This window comes from Berghia stephanieae, chromosome 12, assembly GCF_034508935.2.
Source record: "Berghia stephanieae isolate SIO BIC M18660-M18661 chromosome 12, UCSD_Bste_1.3, whole genome shotgun sequence".
NCBI classification, from domain to species: Eukaryota; Metazoa; Mollusca; class Gastropoda; order Nudibranchia; family Aeolidiidae; genus Berghia; species Berghia stephanieae.
The window spans coordinates 11,407,419-11,434,918 of NC_088371.1; the positions used below are offsets into that span (position 1 = coordinate 11,407,419).

The 27,500-nt window shown below is 37.4% G+C and overlaps 2 protein-coding genes across 3 annotated transcripts in view; both read left to right on the forward strand.

Moving 5' to 3' along the window:
• The window catches only part of LOC144957685 (uncharacterized), a 19,083-nt gene extending 11,637 nt beyond the window's left edge, over positions 1-7,446 (forward strand). For both annotated transcript variants that reach the window (XM_078889043.1, XM_078889042.1), the window contains exons 4-5: positions 2,643-2,781; positions 6,139-7,446. In XM_078889043.1, the coding sequence (XP_078745169.1) occupies positions 2,643-2,781; positions 6,139-6,457 (458 nt within the window). In that variant the 3' untranslated portion in view covers positions 6,458-7,446. The remainder of the gene's footprint in view (positions 1-2,642; positions 2,782-6,138) is intronic.
• Positions 7,447-12,140: 4,694 nt separating this feature from the next.
• LOC144957686 (uncharacterized) overlaps positions 12,141-27,500 on the forward strand; it is a 17,323-nt gene continuing 1,963 nt past the window's right edge. Inside the window, exons 1-4 of the mRNA XM_078889044.1 lie at positions 12,141-12,342; positions 16,854-19,397; positions 20,899-21,167; positions 22,039-27,500. The exon at positions 22,039-27,500 is cut by the window's right edge and continues 265 nt beyond it. Coding sequence (XP_078745170.1) covers positions 17,053-19,397; positions 20,899-21,167; positions 22,039-27,500 — 8,076 coding nt within the window. The 5' untranslated portion in view covers positions 12,141-12,342; positions 16,854-17,052. The remainder of the gene's footprint in view (positions 12,343-16,853; positions 19,398-20,898; positions 21,168-22,038) is intronic.

Consider the following 27,500-nt stretch of genomic DNA (forward strand, 5'->3'; position numbering starts at 1 on the left):
TGGGTGCGATTAATTAAGTGGGATGGGTGGTGATTGGTGGAAGATAGGCAACCGAAGCAACGAATCGCTGGGGAAGTAGTAGGCTATGGCGCGAGACCGTAGGACCGTGGTCCTTGCAAGGACCGCCCCGCACTAGTTGAAAGGTGATAAGAAGTGAGGACCGCCGCCGATCTTCCCCTCTGGGACCGGTCTTCGGTTCACAGCTAAAAGACCGTCGGACCGCGGTCCAGACCGGTCTTCAGCGCGGCACTAGTTGGTGGTCGTCTGCCTGTATGGTCGTCTGTGTCGTTGAGTGTATGGCAAAGGGGGGTGGGTGCGATTAATTAAGTGGGATGGGTGGTGATTGGTGGAAGATAGGCAACCGAAGCAACGAATCGCTGGGGAAGTAGTAGGCTATGGCGCGAGACCGTAGGACCGTGGTCCTTTTTAATTCAGAAAAGCGAGTGGAGCAGGCACTTATGTTGGTAACAACAAAGATGAGTGAAAGTGCCGGGTAAATAAAATGATCTTATTGTTTTGGCACTTTTCTATCACTTCAATCATTTTGTTTACAACATAAGTGCTGCTCCACTCGCTTTTCTGAATTAAAAATTCACCCCATACACCGGAGCATACTCATGTTCAATCGTTTCTATGTTATATGTTTGTGTTGAGAATATTGGCTATTAAGCTTAACTGCTGGTCAAAATACTTCGCGATGGTGGTGGGCGAACGAATCGGCGGTCCCAGAAGTGGGTGAGAGAGGGATCTAGAAATGACTTGGGTTTGAAACGAATATTTTATGTGTTCGTGGATAGCTCACACGGTAGAGCCACGCTCTCACCTGCCAGGCGGAGTTGTCGTACCAATAAGGTCGCAGGTTCAAACCCCACCACCGCCGCGAAAAATTTTTATTTCTCTATTGTCTTCTGGCACTTTTCTACTCACTTCATATCTTGTTGTTACCAACATAAGTGCCTGCTCCACTCGCTTTTCTGAATTAAAAATTCACCCCATACACGGAGCATACTCAATGTCTCAATCGTTTCTATGTTATATGTTTGTGTTGAGAATATTGGCTATTAAGCTTAACTGCTGGTCAAAATACTTCGCGATGGTGGTGGGCGAACGAATCGGCGGTCCCAGAAGTGGGTGAGAGAGGGATCTAGAAATGACTTGGGTTTGAAACGAATATTTTATGTGTTCGTGGATAGCTCACACGGTAGAGCCACGCTCTCACCTGCCAGGCGGAGTTGTCGTACCAATAAGGTCGCAGGTTCAAACCCCACCACCGCCGCGAAAAATTTTTATTTCTCTATTGTCTTCTGGCACTTTTCTACTCACTTCATATCTTGTTGTTACCAAAAATAAGTGCCTGCTGCCATCTCCGCTTTCTTCGGAATTAAAAATTCACCCCAGACACCGGAGCATACTCAATGTCTCAATGTTTCTATGTTAATGTTTTGTGAGAAAATTGTATTAAGCTTAACTTCTGTCAAAATACTCGCGATGGTGGTGGGCGAAACGAATCGGCGGTCCAGAAGTGGGTGAGAGAGGGATCTAGAATAACTTGGTTTGAAACGATATATATTTATGTTTCTGGATAGCTCACACGGTAGAGCACGCTCTCACTGCAGCGGAGTTGCGTACAATAGGTGCAGGTTCAAACCACCACCGCGCGAAAATTTTTCTCTATGTCTTCTGGCACTTTTCTACTCACTTCTATTTGTGTGACCTGCAAGGACGCCCGCATAGTTGAAAGGTGATAAGAATGGGACGCGCGATCTTCCTCTGGGACGGTCTTGGTTCACGCTAAAAGACGTCGACCGCGGTCCAGACGGTCTTCAGCGCGGCATACATGTACGAGTTATTATGAATAAAAGACTCTTATTCTACATATTTAGTGAAGACAAATTTAGTACTTAAATTTTCTAAATAGGATAGATGTCGATGTCAGTAAGTCTCGTAGCGCGTCTTTGTGCTGTTCTCAATGTTAACAGACTGTCGCTTAAATAAGGGACTCAAAATAATTTGCCCATACTCTAGACAAGGTCTTATGACAGACTTATAAAGTTGGACAAACGTTTTAAAATCAAGATAGATGAAACTTCTGTATATAATTCCTCCAAGCTTGATCACTCTTTTTATACAATCACATAATGTGTTCATCAAAACACAATTTATTATCAAAGATGATTTCCAAGTCCCTTTCTGAGCATGTAGTTGGCATAACAGGCATATTATTGTCACCTATGTAATTGGAGAATAAAGGGTTAGACCTACCAATGTTCAGCACTCTACATCTAGTTAATCAGTCCCTTGATTAAGTATAAATTTCTTCAAAATGACGATCAATGCTTTCAACACAATAGACGGAAAACTGGACAAAGACTTATCACGTTTATGAGCAATAACGCACAATTTAATTTAGTGATTTAATAAGATGACTCGCCTTTTGCCCCTTAGCGATGTTCACATTTTTGCAGGTCAGATGATCGTACGCAACTATGGACTTCATTTCACATTTTTGCGTCGTTGCGTTGGTTTGAAATTGTTTCCATAACAATGAGCCCATAATAATTTGGTTACAGACCTGCAAAAGAGTACACGTTGCCCAATAGCTACGAAAAACTCATCTCCTACTTCTGTATACCTTCCTACAGCATTGAGAGAATCCTGTGTTTTCAGTGCTCGTCTCAAGACCAAGCAAGATCTATCCGCTGACAAACCTCCATTCAAGATCATTGATGAATGCATCAAAGTCTATAGGGCCAGTCGCGCCTTTGACGCCACCACCTGCAGGTAGGCATGTTTATATGTAAGTTGTGTAGTAGGTAGTTATGGAGGTAAGAAGGTAGGTAGTTATTAGGTAGGTAGTTAAATTGGTAGGATTGGAGTTGAGATGGTGATTTTCAATACCTTTTAAATCACATCCAGATGGAAAATGAATTACAGTACAGTAGTTATATACCGAATTCCAGAATTCTTTGCAATACGGTACAATAGGTGGCCGAATTTTATCTATATTATTATAAGTGGCTACCTTCTATAAGCATCGGACTTCGGCATGCTTGGATTTTTGCCCGCTTAATAGAATTCAATAGTCTGGTATCACGTCCGCCCATCAACGAGCAGCTTTGCTCTAAACAAAGAAAATCTGTACTTGTTATTCTTCATGCTGGCTAGAACGTTTTCACATGTCATGTGATCAGAATGTATAAAAGTCAAAACATGATCAGATGTATAAAGCTTTTCTCCTCTGGATACACTTTTATGCTCGTCGGAGAAGTATTTCATAAGGGCGTCCGCCATTGTTCCGATAGTTTAGAACCAGTTACTAAGTTACTATGCGTCATGACGAGGGAAGTGACGATACGATTGTTGAAGCCTATTTAGCTTCTCCCGAGACCGTGTCAGAATCCAGCGAGTACTATAGCACTTAATAGCATTATTTTGGACACCTTAGAATAACTTGAAATAAATATCAATAGTCAAATTGAATAGAGCTTCAATTTGATTAACGAAGACAGATTATATAGACGTTCTGGGATTCCCCTTTGTCAACAAATCACGATGAATGAAACACTTAAGGCGAATGACGTCTCTAATGTGAATAACAAAACATTGATTCGGATTGTTTTAAGTAAACAATGGCAGTGATTGCTTAATTCAGCGTGCTACACAGCTATTGCTATGGTGTAAAATGCTCACTGTTCTAATCGCGCCAACAAACAAAACAATGTGTAACTTTAAACATTTTTATTCTGAGAGAATCTTGTAAGAACCCAGCTGGCGGTCTGAGATTTAAAAAAAACTATCAAGAAAAGCAACTTCATTCATTCTACTGCTTGTGCTTAACCCTCTTCTTACCACCTATTGGAAAATCGTCACATTTGTTACGATGCAACTGTCACTTTTCTCATCCAGATTTCATTTCTTTTTGCTATAGCTGTATAAACTTGACATTCTGTAATAGATAGAATGCGCTTGGCCAAGGAGTTCACAACATTGCCATCCGGAAGTATAACGGACCAACACACAAACTCTGTGTAACCATGAACTTTTATAGTCTGGTTAATACAGTTTAGTGAGAACAACTCACAAACGCAGATGGAAAAAACAATAACAAAGGCCTGAGTGACGTCATCTGCATACTATCTATAGAGCTCATATTGTCGAATAATATTATGTTTTGAATATGCTTGATGCTTTTCTGTTTGAATAAGAAATGTCTGTTTTTGTGTTGGGTGGGTGTAAAGTTTTGGGGAAAATTCTGAAAAGGAGAGGGTTAAATAATAATATTGATGATATTATTATTATTATTATTATTATTATTATTATTATTATTATTATTATTATTATTATTATTATTATTATTATTATTATTTAATAATAATAATAATAATGATAATAATAACGAATGGCATTTATAACGCACAGCAGGCTCTGTGGTCTAGTGGTATGACACTCGCTTTCGGATCGGAAGGTCCTGGGTTCGAGCCTCGCGCTCGGCGCATAGTTGAGTCCTTGGAAAAGGCTTTTTACTCACATTCTCTCACCGTACTCAGGTGTAAAATGAGTACCTGGCCGTAAACAGCGTTGTCTTTGTCCGAAAAATTGTAATATCGCCTAACAGGCGTCATGTCCCGTCCTACATGTTAAATGTTGCTGTTGACCAGGGACCCCTTGTAAAGCGCTTTGAGCACATTTAGTGGATATTGCGCTATATAAATCTCCATTTATTTAATTAATTTATTTATTTAGGCGATCTTGGGTGCTTTAATTCTAATTCTAGAACTTTTTACTATTCACTATATGACCTTAATGTGTTTCAAGCGCCAACAGACTGAAAACAAAAACAAAAATAAAGCTACACACAGAACCTTGTTCAATCAGTACTTATCTACAACTTTGGAACATGGGTACGAACAAAAAGCGAAGGAGATAAACTTATCTACAACTTTGGAACATGTACTAACAAAAAGCGAAGGAGATAAACTCGATGACCTCCACTGGAAACAGCTCAGGAGAATTCTAAATATCCACTACCCAACCAAAATAAGTAACAAATCGTGGTACATAAAATGCGAAGAAACAGCTATCAATTCATTTTTTGGAAACAAGAGGAGACTATTTCGACATCAGATTCCAGCAAATAAGGCGACGGCTATTCTTTACACATAACAAACACAATGGCAGAACCCGTTGATTCAAATGCATATTTATAATATCTGATAGGGCGTAACCATTTGACCGTTGGCCTTCGGGTTTGCCATAATTTGGCCGTTGATGGTTAAAAAAATTCGTCTCGAATAATGTTAATGTCCACAATACAATAGTATAATAATTTATATATTACATAACTCTTTTGTTTAGACTAATTCGTCCCTTCATACATATGCTATTTGTATTAATTTGTTTTCGTAACGATTGTATCTCTCGGATGACCTAGGTGTTTCCATTCCGTCCGCGTTGGAACTATAATTAGCTAACTTGATTATTGTTAGGTAGGATTAAGATGGTTAATAAAAGAAAACATTGCTCTTGCACCAACAACAGCTAACACGTTGAAATTAATATTACTACTAATTGATAGGATCATTAGATAAGTTAGCCTGAGGTTAAAACAAAACAAAACAAAAAACATTGCTCTTGAATAACGCCTTCATACATTACAAAAAAAAAATTAATAATAACAAAAAAAAAAAACAACAAAAAAACAAACAAACAAACAAACAAACAAACAAGCAGCGTCCCCTCACTCGGGCCATTTAAAAATTGACGTTGGGAATCGCTATCTCGCCGGCCGCTCTATTGCCAAATTCATTTGCGCGAGCCTACACACTTTATACCTAACCAATTTTGATCGTTGATGGCTCAAAATATTCGTCTCGATCTATGTTTATTTTACACAAAATGGTGGGATAACAATTTAAATATATGAGTGCCTGTTTGTTATAGCCGCAAATATTGCAATTCTCCACTAGTTTTTTTTAAAAAATGCAAATATATATTAAATAGCTTTTGATACAAAATTTATAATCATGATGATATGATTTATATATATATATATATATATATATATATATATATATATATATATATATATATATATATATATATATATATATATAAATTATATTCTTTTTTGTAACTCAGATTCACAGCTCCAGTGAATGGTCACTATAACATGGACTTGGGCTTGCGTCAGGATGACAAAAAAGGCAGCCTAGAGGTGATGTTGATGGTCGGCGCCAATGGAGAATCCAACCACGCATACATCGGTTTCACAAGGGGACCCCTCACTGTGTGTCATAAGACGATGGTGCTGACGTTGAAAAGAGGCGACACAGTACATGGCGTGGTTAGGCGGGTGTCTGGAGAGGCTCGTATCTTATGGTGTGCTTTCCATGGAACTCTTATCGCTTCTATGAATGGGAACAGTCCTACTCCATCGGCTCCACCCGCTGGAAGCTGAACAAGAATTGCCAAGAGTTGAATGTGGATTGTATACTGGCTTTATGGTAGATAGTAATGATATTACTTTGTATTGTGTTGTAGATGTTAAAATAATGACTAAATAGTTCAAGAGCCAATTATGATAATTGAATGTACAATATCAAGACATTCAAATCAAAGTCCAGATTACAAGTTTCATGTCTTATTGCTTTATTCGTTGTGATAAATTCGAAATCCAAATCAAATAGCATGGTCATAATTCAATCAGTTTCATAATTTCAAATCCGTAAAATCAATCCAAATGCAATTTGTCTATGTGACCATTTTCAATATACGTGGAATATTTCTAAGTCAGTAAAATAAAGATTCTTAGTAGGAAGTTTGAATTTGCAGCATAATACAAAAAGTATAAAGACTAAGGAAAGTGCAACCTAAAGAGTCAAAAAGTAGAATAGAATCCCCGTTTGATCAGAAACATTCTATTTTTTACCCTATTGTAAACTGTTCCCGCAATTCCTTCAAACCACTCCTCTTACTGATTTTGGCCGCCCCATCCATGTCAGTCTAAAACCGTCCCTCTAAAAGAAAAAGCGAATCATACTCAACTCGAAAAGTTAAATCCCTAAATATTAATGATAAACCCCGCCTTATATGATAAAATATTATTTTGGTAAACGTCAGTTTTTATGCCCAAATAACGAAACCAACTACAATCTGATTCTTTTATTCCCAAATACCAATTAACACCAATCAAAGAAAGTAATTTTTTAGTACTCAACACAATGAACAGTCCATTAACTTGGGACGTAAAACTGTCCTAAACTCATTAAATATTGAACAAGTTTCACCGAAATACCGGCTTCTTACATTCAGTCATTTGCTGGAATAATTTATCATGTTTTTCACTAGAATTCTCGTGTAACATTTTTACATAACCTTACGCTTTTACAATTATTATCACCACCACCACCACCACCACCACCACCACCACCACCACCACCACCACCATCATCATCATCATCATCATCATCATCATCATCATCACCACCACCATCACCACCATCATCATCATCATCAACAGCAGCAGCAGCTGCAGGAGCAGCATTGCCATCATCATCATCAACATCATCATCAACAATATTAAATGTCGACGAATAAAAAATTCTGGTGTTGTTATTGTTATCATTTCAAATGCCAACAATTTATAAATAAGTGTATTACTCCTAGTAAAGTAATATCGAATGAGTTCGCGTGCCACTCAGGGCTATGCGAAGGCTTTTTATTATCTTACACCACACAGGTGTAAAAAGAGTACCCGGTCGATAACATTGTTGACGGTTCCGAAAGAGTAAAGAATTGTCACCTTGTAGGAGTTGTGTATCGTCTTACACTGATATGTTACGTGTTCCTGTTGGCTCGGGACACTTTTAAAAGAGCTTTCAGTAGATATAGCTGGTGGATATCGCGCTTAATAAAATCTCACATTTTTCTGTATTTAAAAAAAAAACCTCAGTTTTGATACAGCATCTATTGAGTTTATAACAACGGCTTCATTTTTTTAAATGTACAAAACCACCTTTCCTATCATATCATATCATATTATAATGATCTGTGTAACCCAGAAAGAGAAGCATGCCTGCAAGAAACTCTTTAAGTTTTCCAATTACTGTAAAGATATTCTTTTAGTGTGTGTGACTGATACGACATTGGACAAGCATGGAACACACTCAGAATGTATGTGTAAAATTTGTCACATAACTATGATGCTGTTAAGAAAAAAAACTCTAAGGAAGGCTAGAGAAATTAGACAGTAGGTGCCCTTATGAGGAGTCTAGTACATGCTCACTGTGTACACATTGGTATCGGTATGAGAGGAAAGTTGAGTAGATAGAAGATAGATAGATAGATGGATGGATAGAAAGATACATCGAAAGGTAGAGTTGTATTTTTAGCAGTATGAACAGGTAGTAGTAGCGGTGGAAGTCGTAATAATAATAATAATAATAATAATAATAATAATAATAATAATAGTAGTAGTAGTAGTAGTAGTAGTAGTAGTAGTAGTAGTAGTTGTTGTAGTAGTAGTAGTAGTAGTAGTAGTAGTAGTAGTAGTAGTAGTAGTAGTAGTAGTAGTAGTAGTAGTAGTAGAAGAAATAGTAATAGTCGTATTAGGAAAGTTTAAACTTTCACTAATCTATCAAGGCTTGTTCTAGAGTTTTTTAAATGATATATTGACAAATTGAATAAATAAACGCATGACAAAAGATCCACGGTTAAAATACAAATTGAAAGAAATGCCAACACGAGGAGATTTCGGAAGGCCTCCCCTTAGGACGGCTTCTGGAAAGCTTCGGACAGCTCTGAGGGCCCTCGGATGGCTTGAAAATGCTTTCAATGAGCTCCGGACGGCTTCATGAGCCTCCGGACGGCAATTATTGATTCAGTGGTGTGATGTCACGTTGCCGAGCAACGGCGAGTAGCGTCGTTCTAAACAAAGAAAATCGGTACTTTTTATGCTTTATGCTGGCTAGAACTTTTCAAATGTCATGTGATCAGAATGTATAAAAGTTAAAACAAGATCATATTTATAATGTTTTTCTCCTCTGGATACACTTTTATGCTCGTCAGAGAAATATTTCATAAGGGCGTCCGCCATTGTTATTGTTCCGATAGTTTAGAGCCAGTTACGAAGTTACCATGGGTCATTATGAGGGAAGTGACGTCATGACTGTTGAAGCCTATTACTATTCGTAGGACGAAGGGTCCGGTGGACGAAAAGGCTACCCAACAGTGATGGAAAGAGAGTTAACTCAAGTGATAAATCATACACAACAATAATATTGTTATCTCCCATATTCCGTAACTAAATATATCAGAATATAAAATGCGATTTTTGGATTCTAACAAATAAAAATTCAATTTTTTTAAAAGAAAAAAAAACCCCACTCACTTCGCGATGTGGATAACACAAGCAATAATTATTTCATGAAGCATAAAATACGACGATGACCATGATGATTTTTTAAAAAATATTTCACTATGAGCTTTGTTTACTTATATTTTATACATGTTATACAAATCATGAAATATTCTCAACAACTTTAGTAGTCTATAGATAATTGTTAGTAATGACTTAACATTGTCATATAATAAATAATAATAATAATAATAATATAATAAATAATATAATAATAATAATAATAATAATAATAATAATAATAATAATAATAAAATAATAATAATAATAATAATAAATAATAATAATAATAATAAATATAATATAATAATAATATAATAATAATAATAATAATAATAATAATAATAAATATATTTATATTATTATTATTATATTATTATTATTATTATTATTATTATTATTATTATTATTATTATATTATAAGTCATTTATATAGCGCTCAACTTCCACACAAGTGCTCAGCAGCTCTTTAGAATATTGTCATTCGAACATTCATTCTTTGACAATTTTGAGAATAGGTATGAAGAAACAAACAATTACACATGAACACAAACTCAATTACAGACATTAACATTCATACACGAACATACACACACACACTTGCACCAATATTACTCACTAACATAGTAACTCATTCTAACGGAAGGCATTTGAATTGATGAATTACAAAACAAAACAAAACTTCAGTTATACAGTGGAAATTGTCAGTCTGAACTTAAGGTCAAAACTAGAATTAAATTTAATTTAAACTAAAATTAGATTTAAGGCGTATTCTGTGAGTGTGAGCGAATCTATTCGTAATCTCTGGGAAAAATAAGTTCTGTCTTTATTTGAAAGACTGACTATCGCTAATTAGTTTTACATATGGGGAGAAAGTATTCTACAAGATGGAGCCACTTACAGACAAAGATTTATTACTAAAGGATAATTTACATACCTTGGCAGCAAAATCAGTCAGTCGAGTGGAACTGATGAAGACATCATCGCTAGAATCAAGAAAGCGCGCCAGGCCTTTACAATATTGAGACCACTATGGAAAGCGTCCAGCATATCCACACACACCAAGCTTTAACACTTATGTTAAAGCAGTCCTGCTCTATGGGACCACATCAGCTAATATACAAACTTTTGCCAATCGTGTCTTCGACAAATACTCATGTTGAAATGGTTTGACAAAGTGCCAAGTGCTGACCTTTGGACAAGAACAAACCAAGAACAAATGGATGTCCAGGTCAGACGCAAAAAGTGGAGATGGGTTGGCCATACCCTGCGAAAAGAATTTGAGTGTCTCCAATCTTACCTGGAGTGAGGCAAAGGTCTGTGCCAAGGACAGAAGAAGATGGAAGAGTGCTGTTGAGGCCCTATGCTCCGCCAGGAGCCAAGAGGCAAAAGTCAAGTAAGTCACTAAAGGATAATCTGGTTCTTGGGACGATTAAAAGAGAGTCTTCAGATGACCTTAGTGGCCGTGTTGGATTATGTTGACATTTGATATGATATGATATGATATAAGTCCAGATTTATGTAGGCTTTTACAGCCTTTTACCTGCTCTTGTGCATTCGTGAACGTATATAATTCAAGTCTCTCAAAACTGGGCATGCCACATAGTGGAAGGAGGTGTCTTAATTTAACTTTACAAACAGTATTTTTCTGTTTCACAATGAGCATCAAGACGGCACTTGAATGCTTGCAATGAAGGGGCGTCGACAACTGTTGCAGGCAGGCGGTTCCATTTGTCGACTACCCTAACTGAGATTTAAAAACAATCCTTTCACTAACTGGCAACCAATTGAGATTATATAGAATTTCTTTTGTCGGGTCATTGGATTTTTAATCAGTTTGGCGGCTCTGTTTTGAATACTTTGCAAACGTATCATTTTGGCCGGCGCACCTAAAAGCAATGAATTACAGTAGTCATACCTGCTGGTTACCAAAGCATGAACAATCATTTGCGTATGCTCTCATCAAGAAGATGTCGGATTTTAACTATATTTCTTAAATTGATATTAGCAATATTAGCAGGTTTTTGTTGTGTGATTTTGCATTGAAGCTTCAGAATCAAAGATTGAGCTAAGATTTCTTATAGTTGCAGTCCTTCATATCTTCAAATTATGGATATATTTGACATAGAATCCCATGACGTGTAAAAACCTTCTGCAAACGTTATATAACAAGATGTTTGGGATTATATAATTATATGCTTTTGTAGTATAAGTAAGCCAATTAATGGATACGTCCTATAATTTATAATATACTATTCACGCTAAATTAATAAGATAAATAAATCCTTTATAAAGAATGAACGCATCGTTGGATTTTGAAAATTTTGAGGTAGCTACAAATTACCGGCACGAAATCAATCCGTGGATACAATAGTCTTAATGTTAGATCAAACCGATAATTGGTCCATATCCGAGGGAAGATCGTACTCTCGCTTCAATGTTATTTGTTTATTGGTGCCCTCGTTTGTCCTGTCCCTCGTTGACCTGACCGCAAAAACTGTGGCTATTTTCAGGGTAATGCGAGAGCCAGTTTGCGCTTCGTCGTGTTTACAGTGATATTCTTGCGAAACAGATGAATCGATTATTGATTTCTATCCGCAATCGACTTTCATAATAAACGTTGCCTAATTCGGTTGGCAGAAACTCGCTTAGTGATGAATTAATTATAATAACATCTTTTGTGAGATTGAAGTAGAATGTTAACGACGGACAGAAATCTACTTCCGTTTTTGTGGTTTTTTGAGACGCATTCTGGGACAGTGCGCATGCTCAACTGTGAGAATTCTCAGCCATGATAAACATTAGAGATAATGACGAAAATATTATAAGATTGTAGGTTAATTTTAATTGCCCGATCAATTGATGTTTCTTTTTCTCTTTCATGGCCAGATGTTACGGAATATGGATTATTCAAATAACTTGTCAAGGTAATGATATGCACATTATTTTGTCTGATTACCGCGAAAGATTAATCTAAACCGAGAGAAGAATTCGCATTTTCTTATCTTATTTTTGTTGTTTTTTCTTGTAAATTTCGTGAATAACCCAAATTGGTACAACAATGGAGGAAGACATTTCCCCCTTCTGTCGGTTTAAGGATGGGTGGTAATAAACCTGCTTAGATTGATTTGATCGTGTATCAAATTTTAAAACAAATTAAATATTTAATTAACGAGCCTTTATATATGTTTGTTCCGTTTTATAAAATATTATGAACTCAAACGTATTAATTTCGAGTTGAGCAAAAATCGAACAAACAAGGAGTTCCAATCTCATCATCAACAGTGGAAATTAATAGATATTAATTTTAGAGTAGACGTAAGAGTTTTGATATAAACAGTAATACAGACAGGCGCCACCCAGGAAAGACCCATGATTACACACAACTTACAACTATCCTTACTCTTACACATCAAATATGTCAAAGGCAAAGGTTATGATGTAGGTACATATAAGATGTTTATTTAAACTTAAACAATAATTACATATACAATATTTTAAAATGCATTCAATTCATACATAGACTATGATAATGATAGACATAAGTATTCAATTGATTCAAATTTAAACTTGAAATAACTGGGAGTCGTGTATATATATATATATATATATATATATATATATATATATATATATATATATATATATATATATATAAAACAGTAGAATTACTTTAAACCGAAATTTTGGGGACCTTCTAAACCATTTCGGTTTAAAGACATTTTGGTTTAAAGCAAGTTCCCGTTTTGCAATGTTTTTCAGGGGTAGTAACTCTTTAAGGAATTTGCTCATTTAATCATATCATGGGTTTCTCGTTAAATGGAGTTGAATAAATGCCATCTTCGTAACCTTTTTTTAAATGATTTTTATTTTAATTGTTAGGGGTTTTTTTGGTGTATTTTAAAAATATTTTTGGGAGTTTTCATTTTTCATTCAAAATTGTTGAAAGAGTTGAGTTCGGGATGCCGTGTTTTTTTACATATCTCCGCCTTGATCAACTTTTCTTTCATTGACTTCACATAGTATTTTGATTTTAAACTCAAACGTGTAAGCACATTGCTTTCTTTTAGACATCTTTTAGTAAAATGTAAAGCTAAAATAAGATCGAAAGTTCTTGTGCGATAATTGATAATGAATGAAGCGCAGCTACTTAGAGGTGAAGTGAAATGGAAATTAAAAGGAGTGTCATTGCTAACCTGTCTACTACACACCCCTCTTTTGTTGAAAAGCCATTAGGTTCAAAGGCCCAATTACATAGAACCTCCCCCTCCCCTTTAGCCCATCACATACACACATTTAAACTAAGTGGAAATGAAATGGCATGTCAATGGTAAGTTGGCTAACCCCCCCCCCCCCCCCCCCCCCCCCCATATTGTCATGTTGAAAATTTGTCAGTACCAAAGCATCAACACATAAGTGAGAACATCTCGCTTACGTGATTCTACACCCCAACTCTCTCTCTTTCCTAATTTTTCGCCCGCCAGGCACCCGTTGTCTTCCTTTTCCAGTCTGCACGATTGTGGTGTTGGCCAAGCCCAAGTGCAGCGATTGAAGTGTTTGCCTACACCCCCCCCCCCCCCCCCCCCCCATTCCACCCCTCACCCTCATCTTATACTTACGCTCTTTTATTGCGTGTGGCCACCTTCCCGAATTTTTGAAGAAAAATAGAGAAAGAGAAAAAGGGAAGGTGCTCTCAAGTTGTTTCGGTTTAAAGAAAGTCCTGCTTAGAAGTATTTCGGTTCATCGTAAGAATTAATACAACGATAATGAAGAAACTAGTACAATTTATTAAATTCTTTGCGGTTTAAGGTATTTTTCGGTTTAGCTTCTTTCGGTTTAAAGTAATTTTACTGTATATAGTCTAATACTAATTATTTCAATGACAATGTATAATATATGGGAGTCGTACATATAATGTCAATGACAATGTATAATATTTGGGGGTCGTTACCTATATATAATACTAATTATTTCAATGACAATGTATTTTTTGACTGTCAAGAGATAAGGAGGGAGGATAAATGACAATGTATTTTTTGACTGTTAAGTGTTAAGACATAAGGAGGGAGGCCTTCTGAAGAAAGCTCCTAGCGCTAAGGGAAGCAACTCAAATATTTACACAACTAACCATAATAAAAAATAACACCTAGAGACTAGAGAGGCGAACCCTCTAACTATCAGCAAGAGATGCTTTGAAAGACATATAACCATTATTAAATGTTTCAAATTATATAAAGACACTGTCTGGCAGTAACAAAAGGCCAGACTTTTTGTTCTTTCCAGACACGTTGGCAGAAAATTTTAATGAAAAATATCAAATAATCTGAAAAAATGCCAGTGGTAATTTGTGTCCCAAATCAGTTAATTTCAAGTAATATTTAACACAAGATGAAAGTAAATAGTGCTCAAACTCAAATGCCAAATTCAGCTTTTCTTAAAAAGCAAATGGCATCAATGAAGTGTTTGACCCTTGGAACTGAAAACATCAAACCGCCAATTCCTCCTTTTTTCTTTTTTTTTTTTCAACTAGTGAGAAACTTGTTAATCAGCAAATCGGTCACCAACCATTCATTAAAAACTTCACTACCTCCCTACCTATTAACTTTATTGATCTTCTTTTTGTTTCTATAATTGTTCATTCTGACCATAATTTTCGGGATATTGATGATATGATAGGGTATTTGTGTATTTCGCAGACAAATCCTTAGGCCTAGGTGTTGTTCGCCCTGAAACCTACCACACCTACTATTGTCCTGTCTTCCTCATACAAATTGATATTAATTTATTATCACACTTCCACAAAACTGGATCCAACATCTCCGAATCAGAGATGAAAATAACTATTAACATACAATGAAGTGAAACTGAGAAAGGTTTTATCCAGTCTCATGGGTTACATTGAAGTTATTTGAGCAAAAATAATATATGCAATTTTCGTTGGTTTTTATTTACTTTTTAAATTTATCCTGAACATTAAGGTTTGATAAGCTATTCTGAAAAGGAGATGGTATCTCTTTTTTTCTCCTTCAATAATTAAATTGGGTCTCGAGTTTTTCCTGGTTATACGTTACTAAAAATAGATTTTGAAACTGGGAAGTACCATTTTTCATTATGTTAAAAACTTCTTTCAACTTCAAGGATAGTAAGAAATGTCTTTAGGTTAGAGTGAAACAAAATAAAAATGAATTGTGAAAAACAATTTATTACTTTTTAGCACCGCTTTGGATCTACTCTGTTTGGAATCTTGCCCCCAATTTTATGACGTCAGGCCAGACAGGCTGGCACAAAGTGACAGCACTACAAGTGGTGGTCTTGGATAAGATATGGTCGACAGGATATATGGGAAAGGGATGGGGCTAATTCTATATTGTTTTAGGGACTTTTAAGTTCGGTGTTTTGTTTATATTTATATTGTTTAATTATTTATTTATGCTTTCTGTCTTCCTCTCTTTCTTTCTCTCTTTGTTTATTTATATGTTCTTTCTCCCTTTAATCTTTTTTTATTTCTTTATTGATATAGAATTCTTAAAGCACAAATTCATATAATATTCTGGTGGAGTGTGCTCTCTCTCTCTCTCTCTCTCTCTCTCTCTCTCTCTCTCTCTCTCTCTCTCTCTCTCTCTCTCTCACTCTCTCTCTCTCCCCCCCCCCCTCCCTCTTTCTTTCTCTTTCTCTCTTTCTCATCATGCCCTTTACACTCATATTCTATCATAAGGTCTATCTGATTAAAGCAAAATGATGTCACAATAATGAAATGTAATCGCCTTAGGAACAACAAATTTTCAAAAGCTGGTTTTTAATTCAAATCTGTTTTTTTTCCTTTCATGGAGTGACAATGTATCCACTTTATTTTAAAATAAAGTGAAGTAACATTGTAGGCATTATGAAGTGTTTGGTAGAAGGGATAATTACAATTTATAGAATACTAGTTACAATTGAAGTGATATCTCATGCTGTGAATGTAGTTGAGAATATAATAGTAATTGTTTATTACTTTACATCACCTTAATGTGAAAGTGTCATGTTGGATTAGGTTTGAGCCTGGCAGAAGGACTGATAACTCTCCCTCCATAATCCAAACATACTGACATTTTTTATCATGACGGTAGCGCATGTTTGGGTGTCCCGTTTAGCTCTTTGAAAAGTTGACTGCTATGAGATTTGATAAAGTATCTGAATTGTACTTATATGTTTTTTGTTAGTTTTTTTTTGGGGGGTATCCATGGTGTAAAAGTGAAATTGCACGTCATGCTCTGTGAAAACTCCACAATTCCAGTAAACACTGTGACAAAATATGCGGTGATGATTCAGGCTTCAGTTATATTAAAGATTTATAATCCTGTATTTTCTGGGCATTGATTTATCAGTTCCTCTTTGAAGCTTTTGTACAAAGTTATTTTAGTCCTAATTTTAAATAAAAATTCTTTTTATATTTCAGGTAAATAGCAATTCTCATTATCATGGATGATTTGCCTGCAGTTTCTTTCAACGCCTTTATCTTCATAAATAAACAGTCTTGCAATTGATGAACAATGGAGTTGACTTGATGGATCTCTCAAAAAAGAGGAAAAAAGTGAGCTCTTCATCTTTTTCCGCAATAAAACAATTTTTGGTGATCCATTTTCCTCCCTGCAAATATGAACCATGATGGTTCACAGCAGTACACATTTGGATATGGCTTGGCTACAACTCCCCAGATTCAACAACTACAGCAGCAGCAACATCAAATTCACCTACAGCAACAGCATTTTCAACAACAGCAACCACAACATCCACAGATTCTTCAACAGCAAAGCAATCCAGCGGTAGGAATCCCAGCTCAAAATGTGTTTCAGGTGCAAGTCGGAGGAAATCCTGCGGCTGCTGCTATTTTACAACAGCAGAATGACAGCATAGCAGCTGCTGCATCACCGACGATTGTCCAGCATGCAGGGTTGATACAGCAACCGGTAATTCATGCCAGTATATCTGTAAGCCTTGACAATACTATCAACAAACCTCTTCAAGTTCAAGGTTTGAATAATAGTATCGAGACTGCAATGGTCTATCCACAACCACATCAAAGCAATGGACTTAAGATCATCACCAACTCTGGTAGTTTCATTCAGCAGCAACAACAACAGCAACCAGAAATTCATTTTCAAAGCCTCACAAGAGCAGATAACTTAGGAAATTCAGCAACAGGTGGGATTTTTGATGGGATGACTGGAGCTGGTGCAGTTGTGGCTCCACAAAGTAATATTGGTTCTGCCTTTGGGAAGCAAACATTTTCTGGTTGGATTCAGGGAGATGTTTCAGGTGGAGGAAATCAACAGCAGCAGTATAATGTAGGACAGGGTGCAACATTACCTTCTTTCGGTCACCTTTGGTCACAATTTCAGCAGCAAAAAACGCAAGTCAATATTATTCAACAACAGCAGCAGCAGCAACAGCAGCACAATCCAATGCAAGTTCATCAGTTTCAGTCACCCCATACTCATCTACCCCAGCAGCCTTCACAGCAGTTTACAGTGTCAGGAGTGCAAAATGTCAATAATATTCAGATGATAAAGGTTCAGCCGACGTCCAACACTCTTCAAGATCAGCAGACTGTGTTACGTCCAGCAACAGCTGCTCATCTGTTTCATTCTTGCGCTACTCCTTTACAACAGAATGTGATTCTTACAGCTTCTCAGCATGCCAGCATTTCATCTCCATTGCCACAAATTACTTGCTTATCATCTCCATCTTCTCAGTCCATTTCTGCAGGAGAAGCTCATGTAGATTCCTCCAAAATTATAAAAGAAGCTGGTATAGTGGGAAATGCAGGATCCTTATTGCCTGGTGTCTCATTACCAAATAATCCCAATATTGCTTCTACAAAAAAATCTAGTAAAAGTTTACAGAGAAAATTGAAGTCTACTTCTCAATGTATTCTGTCATCGTCATCATTGTCATCCAGTTCCATATCAGGTACCTCTTCATCTGTAGACAGTGCTGTTAGAATCAAACCATCAAATCGTAAAGCGCTGTTGGAAAGTGGACCGCCTAAAGTCACAGTAACTTTAGATTCCCTGCCCAATTCCAATAACTTATCACAATTTCCAGAGAAAACAGATTCTCTCCAGCAGGTAATCAAAATGACTGCTGCAGAAAAAACATCTAAATTGTCCCCTAGAAATCAGAATAATAATAATAATAATAATACTAAGATTGAGAGAAGTCAACCATCGTTAACATGGCAACAACACCAAATGAACTCATCCACTTCACTAGAGAAGAAAAGATTAATAGCATCAAATCATCTGACTTCTTCAACTGGTAGCTCTCTGGACCGACCATCATCAGAGGATTCCAATTTTTCATCTCCCCCTTATTCTTTCACACCCCCTGGTAGCATAGATTCTGTATTTTCTCCACCACCCCACAAAGATAATGCAAACCTTGCTGTTTTGAACTCGGCTGACGTTTTCCTCCCAACTTTGCCTTCATCTCAGACCTCAATTAAATTAACCAACACACCATCACCCATAGCCATCGTCTCTACGACTGCAACTGTTGATACCACATGCTCATTGGAATCTGTTTCTATCCATAACAATCTCCCACCACAGTCAGATTGTTGGAATGTTGAGAGTGATGAGTCTCACTGCTTTACGCAGGATGGTGTTCTATCCTCCCCCACATCATCACCTTCTTTCTCACAAACCTCTATTTATACGAACTCTCTTATGTCAGCAAGCTGCTGTTCCATTGCCATAACAACCACCTCAGTTACATCCTCGTCACCAAGGACTAACAAATGTGATATTGCAATAGCAGCTTCCGTTCATTCATTCTTACCCTTGAGTAGTCCTGGTATTTCAACAGGATCCAAATCCCATCAACAAATTGCAAGTGGTTTGAATACAAAGACTGTTGACCATCCTAGTCACCAGAAACAAGTCAGGGTTCCATACAGCTGGCAAAGAAAATTGGACAATGGCGTTGTTGTTTACCTAAGGTAGGTCATATTGGATAATTGATTTATGAAGTAAATATTCATATAATTAATGTGACTTAGTGGTACATTCTCTTGTCCCGGCAAAATACAAAGTCAATTGATGTGTTGATATATTGGCATTGTTGCCATTACTCTTCTAATCAACATAAAGATATAATTGTGACTCACAAATAAATGCATTGGTTGCATTTTTTTTTTTAATTCCCCTTTGTCTTCATGGTGACCTAGAAGGTAAACACCAAATTACCTCCAAGTCATACTAGTATCACTCTCTCATATTTACTTAGTAATTTTTGTTTTGTTTTGCTGAGTTGTGCTTTTGTTCATCATGAAGGAAAGTGAAATTGAGTTCAGCCATCGATTTTTTTTTTTTCTTTCTCAGTCATGTTATTTTTGCCTCAAATTAAAAAGAAAAATATTTTTTAAAAATCGATTCCAACTAGTTCAATGTGCTGTGTTGTCAATACAGTAGAACATGAAAGTAACGTACTCGGAAATAGCGAGAACTCGGAAATAGTGAGTAAAATCTAAATCCCCGTTTTTTTCCCTTATTTGAGTCAATAAAATTAGCATGAAAGTAGCGAGTATGAAAAAGAGGTCAACTCGGAAATAACGAGCATTTCCTGCCCCAGCCTAGGACGGCGAACGAAGTAAAGCAAAACAAGAGACAATGGCAATTTAAATATTTTTAGCCTAGCCTCTTTTCTTTTCTTATTTTTCCTTACGAGTAATATTACATAGTAGCCTAGTCTGTAGTAGTACATAATAGGCGAAACAAATTTGGGTGGGGGTTGGGTTTGTGTGCGTGTGTGTGTATTGGGGGTGGGGGTCAATTATTCACCTCATGTGGTGCCACGCGACGCGAGAGGTAAGCACATGTCAACATGCCTCACTTCGCAGCATCGGTCAGCGAGTAGATCGTTAACGAACGACACGATCAGCGAGAGAGGGGAGTGTGGAACCATTATTTCAATGGGTCAGTGATTGAGTGATGCGCTTGCTTACCTCATCAAACATGCCGAGTGCATACAAACACTCGCGCGCACACGCACACACACACACACACACACACTCACTTCTATGTTCTTGTTTTTTTTTCTAGTCATGATTTTACTTGAAAATTAAAACAAAAAACAACAAAAAACCAAGCATTCTGCCACTTCTGTGAAGAAATTGAAATAGGGGCGACGGCTTTTACTCGAATTACACACTGAGGGGAATAACCAGCAATATAATAACCTTTCCTGGCAACCCGGGAATAGCGAGAACTCGGAAATAGCGAGTAATCAGGAGTGGACCCGTCGAACTCGCTATTTCCGAGTTCTACTGTAGTAGGGCAATAAATTTGGGTTTAACCTTTTTTATTTTGATAGATCTTTAAAAATCAAAATTTATTTGGATAATGATAATGCCATTCGACAAGATTTTCTCAATTTAGCTGAAAAATCATCTAGCTTTAGCCTGCATTTAAAAATAAAAATTTTCTTTCTTTCTTTTTCAGTCCGAGTGGCGCTGTTCTGACATCTCTTGATGAAATCCGAGACTATCTATTAAGTCATGACACTTGTAAATGTGGATTGGAGTGTCCGTTCCAATTGGAGGAAGTGTTCATCTTCGACCCTACGATTGGAAGCATGTCCTGGTGTGATATTGTTGGCAATAATGGTACTGACAGTAACCCAATGGGAAACTTGTGCAACCACCGAAGGGAGATTCTTGCCATGGCTGCATTTCACCAGTCTCAGACCCATGCAAGGCAGGTTGTATCAGGTATGACCTATGCTCGTTCACCTTTGATGCCTCTGTCATCCATATATATAATGTACACTTATGTCCCATTTCCATGCCATTACCTGTACTGTTTAGGCCAATGAGTTAGAGGAGAGTCCTTTTTTTCCCCCATTCCAAATCTCTTCATCGCTCAGTTAAGTGTATAATTATGTCTCTTTCCTTCCTTCACAGCCATCATATAAGATTCACTGATTTTGGGGAGTTTTTAATAGATTTCTAAAGAAATTAGGTATGGCTAGATTTTACTTTTTGATTTTTATTATTACATCAAAAGCCCTGTGATGCCAAACATATCGTAGGAATGTGGGATTTGAGGAGGAGCCTATTAGACTTACCTTGATGGTGAACCTTAAATGTTACGATTAAATTATTTTTATTTTTGTAATTTATTTTTTTTGCAAACTTTTTTTTGAGAGTAGGCATTTAGACGAATTCAATGTTGAAAAGCGGGCATTTAGAGATATTTTGAAGAGAAAATATTCTGTTTTACCAAATTAGCGGGATATAAACACACAATCGTACTCCCCCTCTTCTAAGATTTGCAACCTCTGCTTAGAAGAAAAATTCTTCATAATCACAAAACCAAACATGGCAATGCTCAACAGAAGAGACGAACTAACATCCTCATGCAGACATAGAACAAACACCTTTTATGTAATTACGAACTAACATGAACACGAAGCTAGGAAAGTACGAAAAACACAACAATCTACTTTCACTTCCACTTCCTGATTAGAGCGAATGCTCTAAACAATGTTGTAGTAGTTGATCATAATTATACTTGAAATGTTTTATATATATATAGTCAATAACAATTTTAATGGGGTTTTTTTCACTTCACTTTTCACAGATGCTGATATTATAAGAGGGAGAAAAAGAGAAGGAAGAAGGTCACTCAGTTCAGTGGATGACTTTGTCATTTCACCACTCAAGAAATTGCGCACAAGCATAACAAATGCTGTCAACAAACATGCTTTGCTGCGTAACAACAGTCCAGCCAGCAGTAGCAGTAATCTGCATTCTCCTATGTTGGAGTGGGAAAATATTTGGACAAAAGATGACAATGTTTTCTTTCCCATTTCCACCACCAACAGTTATAACCAGGGTTCCACGACTAATAGTAACACTGATTCCTTGCATGACTTTGAGGACTCTTATCCATCATATATATCCTCTGATTTGCTGTCGAGTAGGTGTTTAAAAGAGAGTGAGAGGCAGAAGTATCTCAATTCCGAGAATATGGTGTACAGTAACAATCATCCAAGTCAGCGGTTGGGGTCTAAGGGACTGTACTCTCATCACCAGGAGGATGATCCTTGCAACCATAGCATTCACAATTCACAGTCCTCCAACTTCACACCGCATATTAATGCCAGAGATCCTTTCTTACATCACAACCAGTCATCACCAATGCATCAAAACCAGAAGAATTTAGGGACATTCTTGCAAAGTAGTGCTAATGGTAGCAATATCAATAACAACCATGATTGTACAGACAAGGAGAGAGAAATATCATCACCAAATCTGATTAGTCATGAAAGTAGTGAAAATGACAATAATAATAATTCTGGAATTTTACACCCCGACAGCTTACAAGTTGAACTTTCTGGTAATAGTTCAAGTTATTCGTCTAAAAAAGGAAAAGAAAACCATCATAATCACTTAAATGAAAATGAGAATAAGAATGAATACCCTCTGCAACTACCACTCTCACCTCTACCTTCCCCCTCCACCTCTTCATCATTATCAACCATGTCATTTTTTGAAAATCCTACAGTTTTCGTAGCCCAACAAACAGCATTGATAAATAATTCCATTTCTTCTTGTAATATAAATTCCCCAAGTCCAGGATTTCTAGATGATTCTGAGAGTCTTGTTGAGCGCAAAGGAAGTGATAATGATAAATCTCTCAAAAAATCATCAATGTTTATGTTGTCGGAGGATGAGGAAGAAGTAGGTGACGAGAATAATTTGGATACCAGCAGGGAAGACGATGAGGATAATAAAGGAAATACTGATTTAGAGAGTAACAAGAGTTTCTCTGATGCCACAGAAAACAATGACTCAGCCTATCTCAGCCAGACAGGAAGTGACCAGGAAAAATCAGACACAGTTGATGGTTTGGATTGCATATCAAAACCGTCAGACATTTATGATTTCAACACTTGTGAAGATCAGTCGATGAATGTAAAAAATGTAGGGGGAAGCCTCAAAAATTCCTTGTCTGATCAGAAAATGGAAAATTTTAAATTCTGTGAAAAGGGTATTGATATTTTAAATAAACAGTCGGTTGAGAAACAACTGGTAGACGCTGACAGTAGGAAAGAAAAAATTGTTTCGGTAGCCAAAAGTGCAGGGAATAAGTCATCAAAATTGAAACAGAACCGTTCTGTTGTTTCCACAAAGAAGAAAAATATAACAGGATCTGAAATGGTATCATACAATGGCTTGCTTGAACATACACAGCATACACTATCTATGTTTTCGCATAAGTCAAATTCATCACGTTGTAGTAAAGAGCAAACAAATGTCGAAAAGTTGGATGCAAGTATGTGCTCAATGGGTTCATTAAACAGAGATCTATCACAATTATTGGCATCAAACAACTGGAATATTCCTGCTCTGCAGAAAGTCTTAGCTCAGCATTCTGCTGGAGACCCTGAACACCTTCGTCAAGTCATCCAACAGATGATGACTCAGATTACAACGCCTAATGAGTCTGCATACCAGATCAACAAAGGTTCTTTAGGAAATTTGAATTCCAATACAGTGTCTAATATGGCTGCAGCATTTTTAAACAAAGACGTAAAGGAAGAAACTGGACTCGCTGATTTGAAAGAACAGTCAATGAATAAAAGCATTAAAGAAAAGAATGTTGTCTCAGTCAGCAGCAGTGACAAGAAAGTTTTACCAGAATTGGATAATTGTAATTTAGTTGTTCAAGGTCAAAACACTGTAGCAAAGGGAAGTATGGATCATACTGTAGCGCAAATAAACAACGATACTAACAGTATAACATCAACAACCACAGCAGTGGTTAATGTTACTCATAAAAAGGAATCCCTAGCAAAACCACCATCATTATCATCTCCCTCATCTTCATCACCACCATCCACATTGCGTAACAATCAAAAAGGATTAGTGCAGCCATCCATCAGTAATTCATCTGTCGTGTCATCAACAGCTAAAATTTCACCATTAAGTTCAAGTATGCCATCACAACAACAACAACATACTTCAATAATACTCAACACCGTCAAGTCTCAGCCTGCCAAGGTCATCACTAGAAGCAGTAATAACAACTGTGCAACAACATCAACTGTTATCAATGTGTCCAAACCCCTACAAATGACACAAGTCATTTCAAACAACCTCACTGGAATCAACCAGGGTACTACTGTTCTCCCAGCCCAACAGTTTTTGGGAACGTGTACACCAACCGCTCAGCAACTCCTTAATTCTCATCCATCGTCACAAAACAGCCCTCAGCAACAAATTATGAACATGAATATAAACTCTCTTTCCTTATCAGGTCTCAACAACCCACAGTTATTCATCTCAAACAACCCCATCCAACAAGCCTCCCCTTCCTCTGTTGCAGCTGCCCAGCTTTCTCCTGCTATTGCAGCAGCCGCTGCAGCTGGCCAAATTCTAGCTGCCCAGAGCCAACATCAGCAATCAGCTTTGCAGCAACAAATGTCTCCATCATTCATACCCACAGCTCAAATAGCCAAACCATGCTCGGCATCCATATCCAACCTTGCTATACCCAGCAATGCTCCTTCTATTCCCATAGTGGCGGGCAGTAACCCTGCTGGTGTTGCTGATGTTTCAGGGTCAATCTCACAAGGTCCGTCTGCTGCTATTGCAGGTAATGTCATTGCAGCAGCACCTCAGAACTCTGCTGCTGCTGTTGTGGCTGCTGCCAATGCATCTGTCTATTCTGCTGCCACTAACCAACCTGTTTTTGTCATCCCTCAAGCAAAAGCGGTACAACCTCAACCAGCACCGCCTCCAGTTGTGCAACTTGTTGGGGGGTCATCGCAGGCACTTAATCCAACAGCTAATGGTCTACAAGGTGGAGACATCAACATGAACCAAATTCTTAATCAGATTTCTGCAGACCAGAACCAACAACTTCAAAACCTGATTAATGCTGCGTCAACTGGGGGATTCAGTGCTGCTGCTCTTGGAGGTATCCAGCAGCAACAAGCAAATTGGAACACTGTGAACCTAAATGCTCAGCAGCAACAACAACAGCAGCAGCAGCAGCAACAACAGCAACAGTTGCAGTTACTACAGCTACAGCAATTAATGTTACCAACTGTCATAGGGAATCAGAATCAAGCTTTACCAAATGCATCCATGTGTTGTCCAACACAGACCAATACTCTTATGAACGCAGTGGTTGGCCACCAAGGCTTGCAGATCAATCAAGTAGTTGATGTTAAAGCAATTCAGCAGAATATCACACCTGCTGCTGCAGCAGCTGCCCAGGGATTCACGAACCCTGGTCTATCTCCCCTCACTGCTCAAACAGCATTTCCCAACCAAATCCAACAGATGGCCTCTCCTCTCACTGTCCAAGTGGGCTCAGCAGCCACAAACCAAACCATCTCCACTATTAATCCTCAAGTCAGTCTTTCCAAAACTATCAATATCATACAGCCCCAACAGCAACAGTCATTACAAGCATGCCCTTCATCTTCAGTAGACCCTGTTGTGAAAAATTTGACACAATCACTACCAGTTGCCACAGTATCTAAGATAAACATTGCAGCAGTGCCGTCCTCTCAAAATATCACAGTTAATAACAAAGTAGCCGATCAGGAGGCAGCTATCAACAATGCACAGTCACAGCAACTTGCTATTACCACTACTGCTAAATCCACATCAGTTATCAGCAGTAGCAATTCATCAGCATCAACAAAATCAACAAGCACAACAACCTCAAAGCCTGCCACGTCTAAAAGCAAGTCAAAATCTAAAAAATCAGATAGTAATAAGATAAAAGATCCTCAGGCAGTTAAAGATGAGGAGCACATTGCCAATGCTGTTAATCAGATTCTAGCCCAAGCTGTCCAACAACAGCGAGAATTAACTCTTGCTGCCCAGAATGCACCACCTCCACCACCTAAGAGTAGAAACAGGAAAAGAGATAGTCAGGCAAGGGCGAGACAGGCTGCAGCACAAGCTGCTGCTGCTGCAGCTCTTCAACAAGCCAAGGAACAGGAGCTGGGGAAGATTGCAAGCATTTCTGATGATGCTGTGTTTCACCACCCTCTACAACCACCCAAAGCTTTACCTCTACACATGCCTCCCATACCATTGCAGAACTTGCCCAATCGATTGTCACCGCTATCTTCATCGTCGTCGTCTTCATTATCATCACCATCATCCTTTTCTTCAACAAATATTATTAATCGTCAAGAACCACCATCACCATCATTATCATATCTAGTCAATAGCAATGATAATATTAATAGAATTGATAAGGATAATAATGCTTTACATACCAGTTTGAACCAGTTTGCCATGTTATCTTCTAGTCAGTCAAATAACAATATAGCAGTCAAGTCCAATCCTATTTCACAGTCTTCTAATGTATCACTGCCACACATAACACAGATGCCATCAATATCACTGTCGACGTCTGAGTCATCAGTAGTTCGTCCAGCACCAACATCACTGCCAAATGATCAGTCATCATCATCATTATCACCATTACCATTATCTCAAACCCTACCAACACAGTTAATATCAACATCTTCTTCAACACTAACAGCAGTAACATCTTTATTTTCTTCATCAACCTCAAAGACAAATATTTTGACTTCAAAAACAGTGGTACCTGGCATTAATCAGCATTCTCATCAACCTCACCCACTGCAAAAACCGTCGTCGAAAAATGTCAAGGATTTGACATCATTTGATCCTCAAGTGGTTAAAAAGTCCTCCGTAAACAGAACGAATAATGGTAATGTTAGTCCAAATATTAGTAATGCCAGCATGAATAATAATAATAATGTTGGAAAGAATAAAAATATTGTTACCCCTTCCTTGCTTCCTGTGGATGCTTCAACAATTAATGATAGCAACAACCCTGCTTCATTCCAGAAATCTCCACTCTTAATGAATCCATTGCCAAACCTTGGTGGAAGTAATAACAGCAAAAATCTTTCGCCATCTTCATCATCATTGTCGTCTTCATCATCAAACAGCACACCTAAAAAGAGCACCATCTCACTTAAAGAGCATCTCTCATCAATTGTATTCAGTAAAGATAAGGAGTCTGGGAAAAAGAAAAGTGCT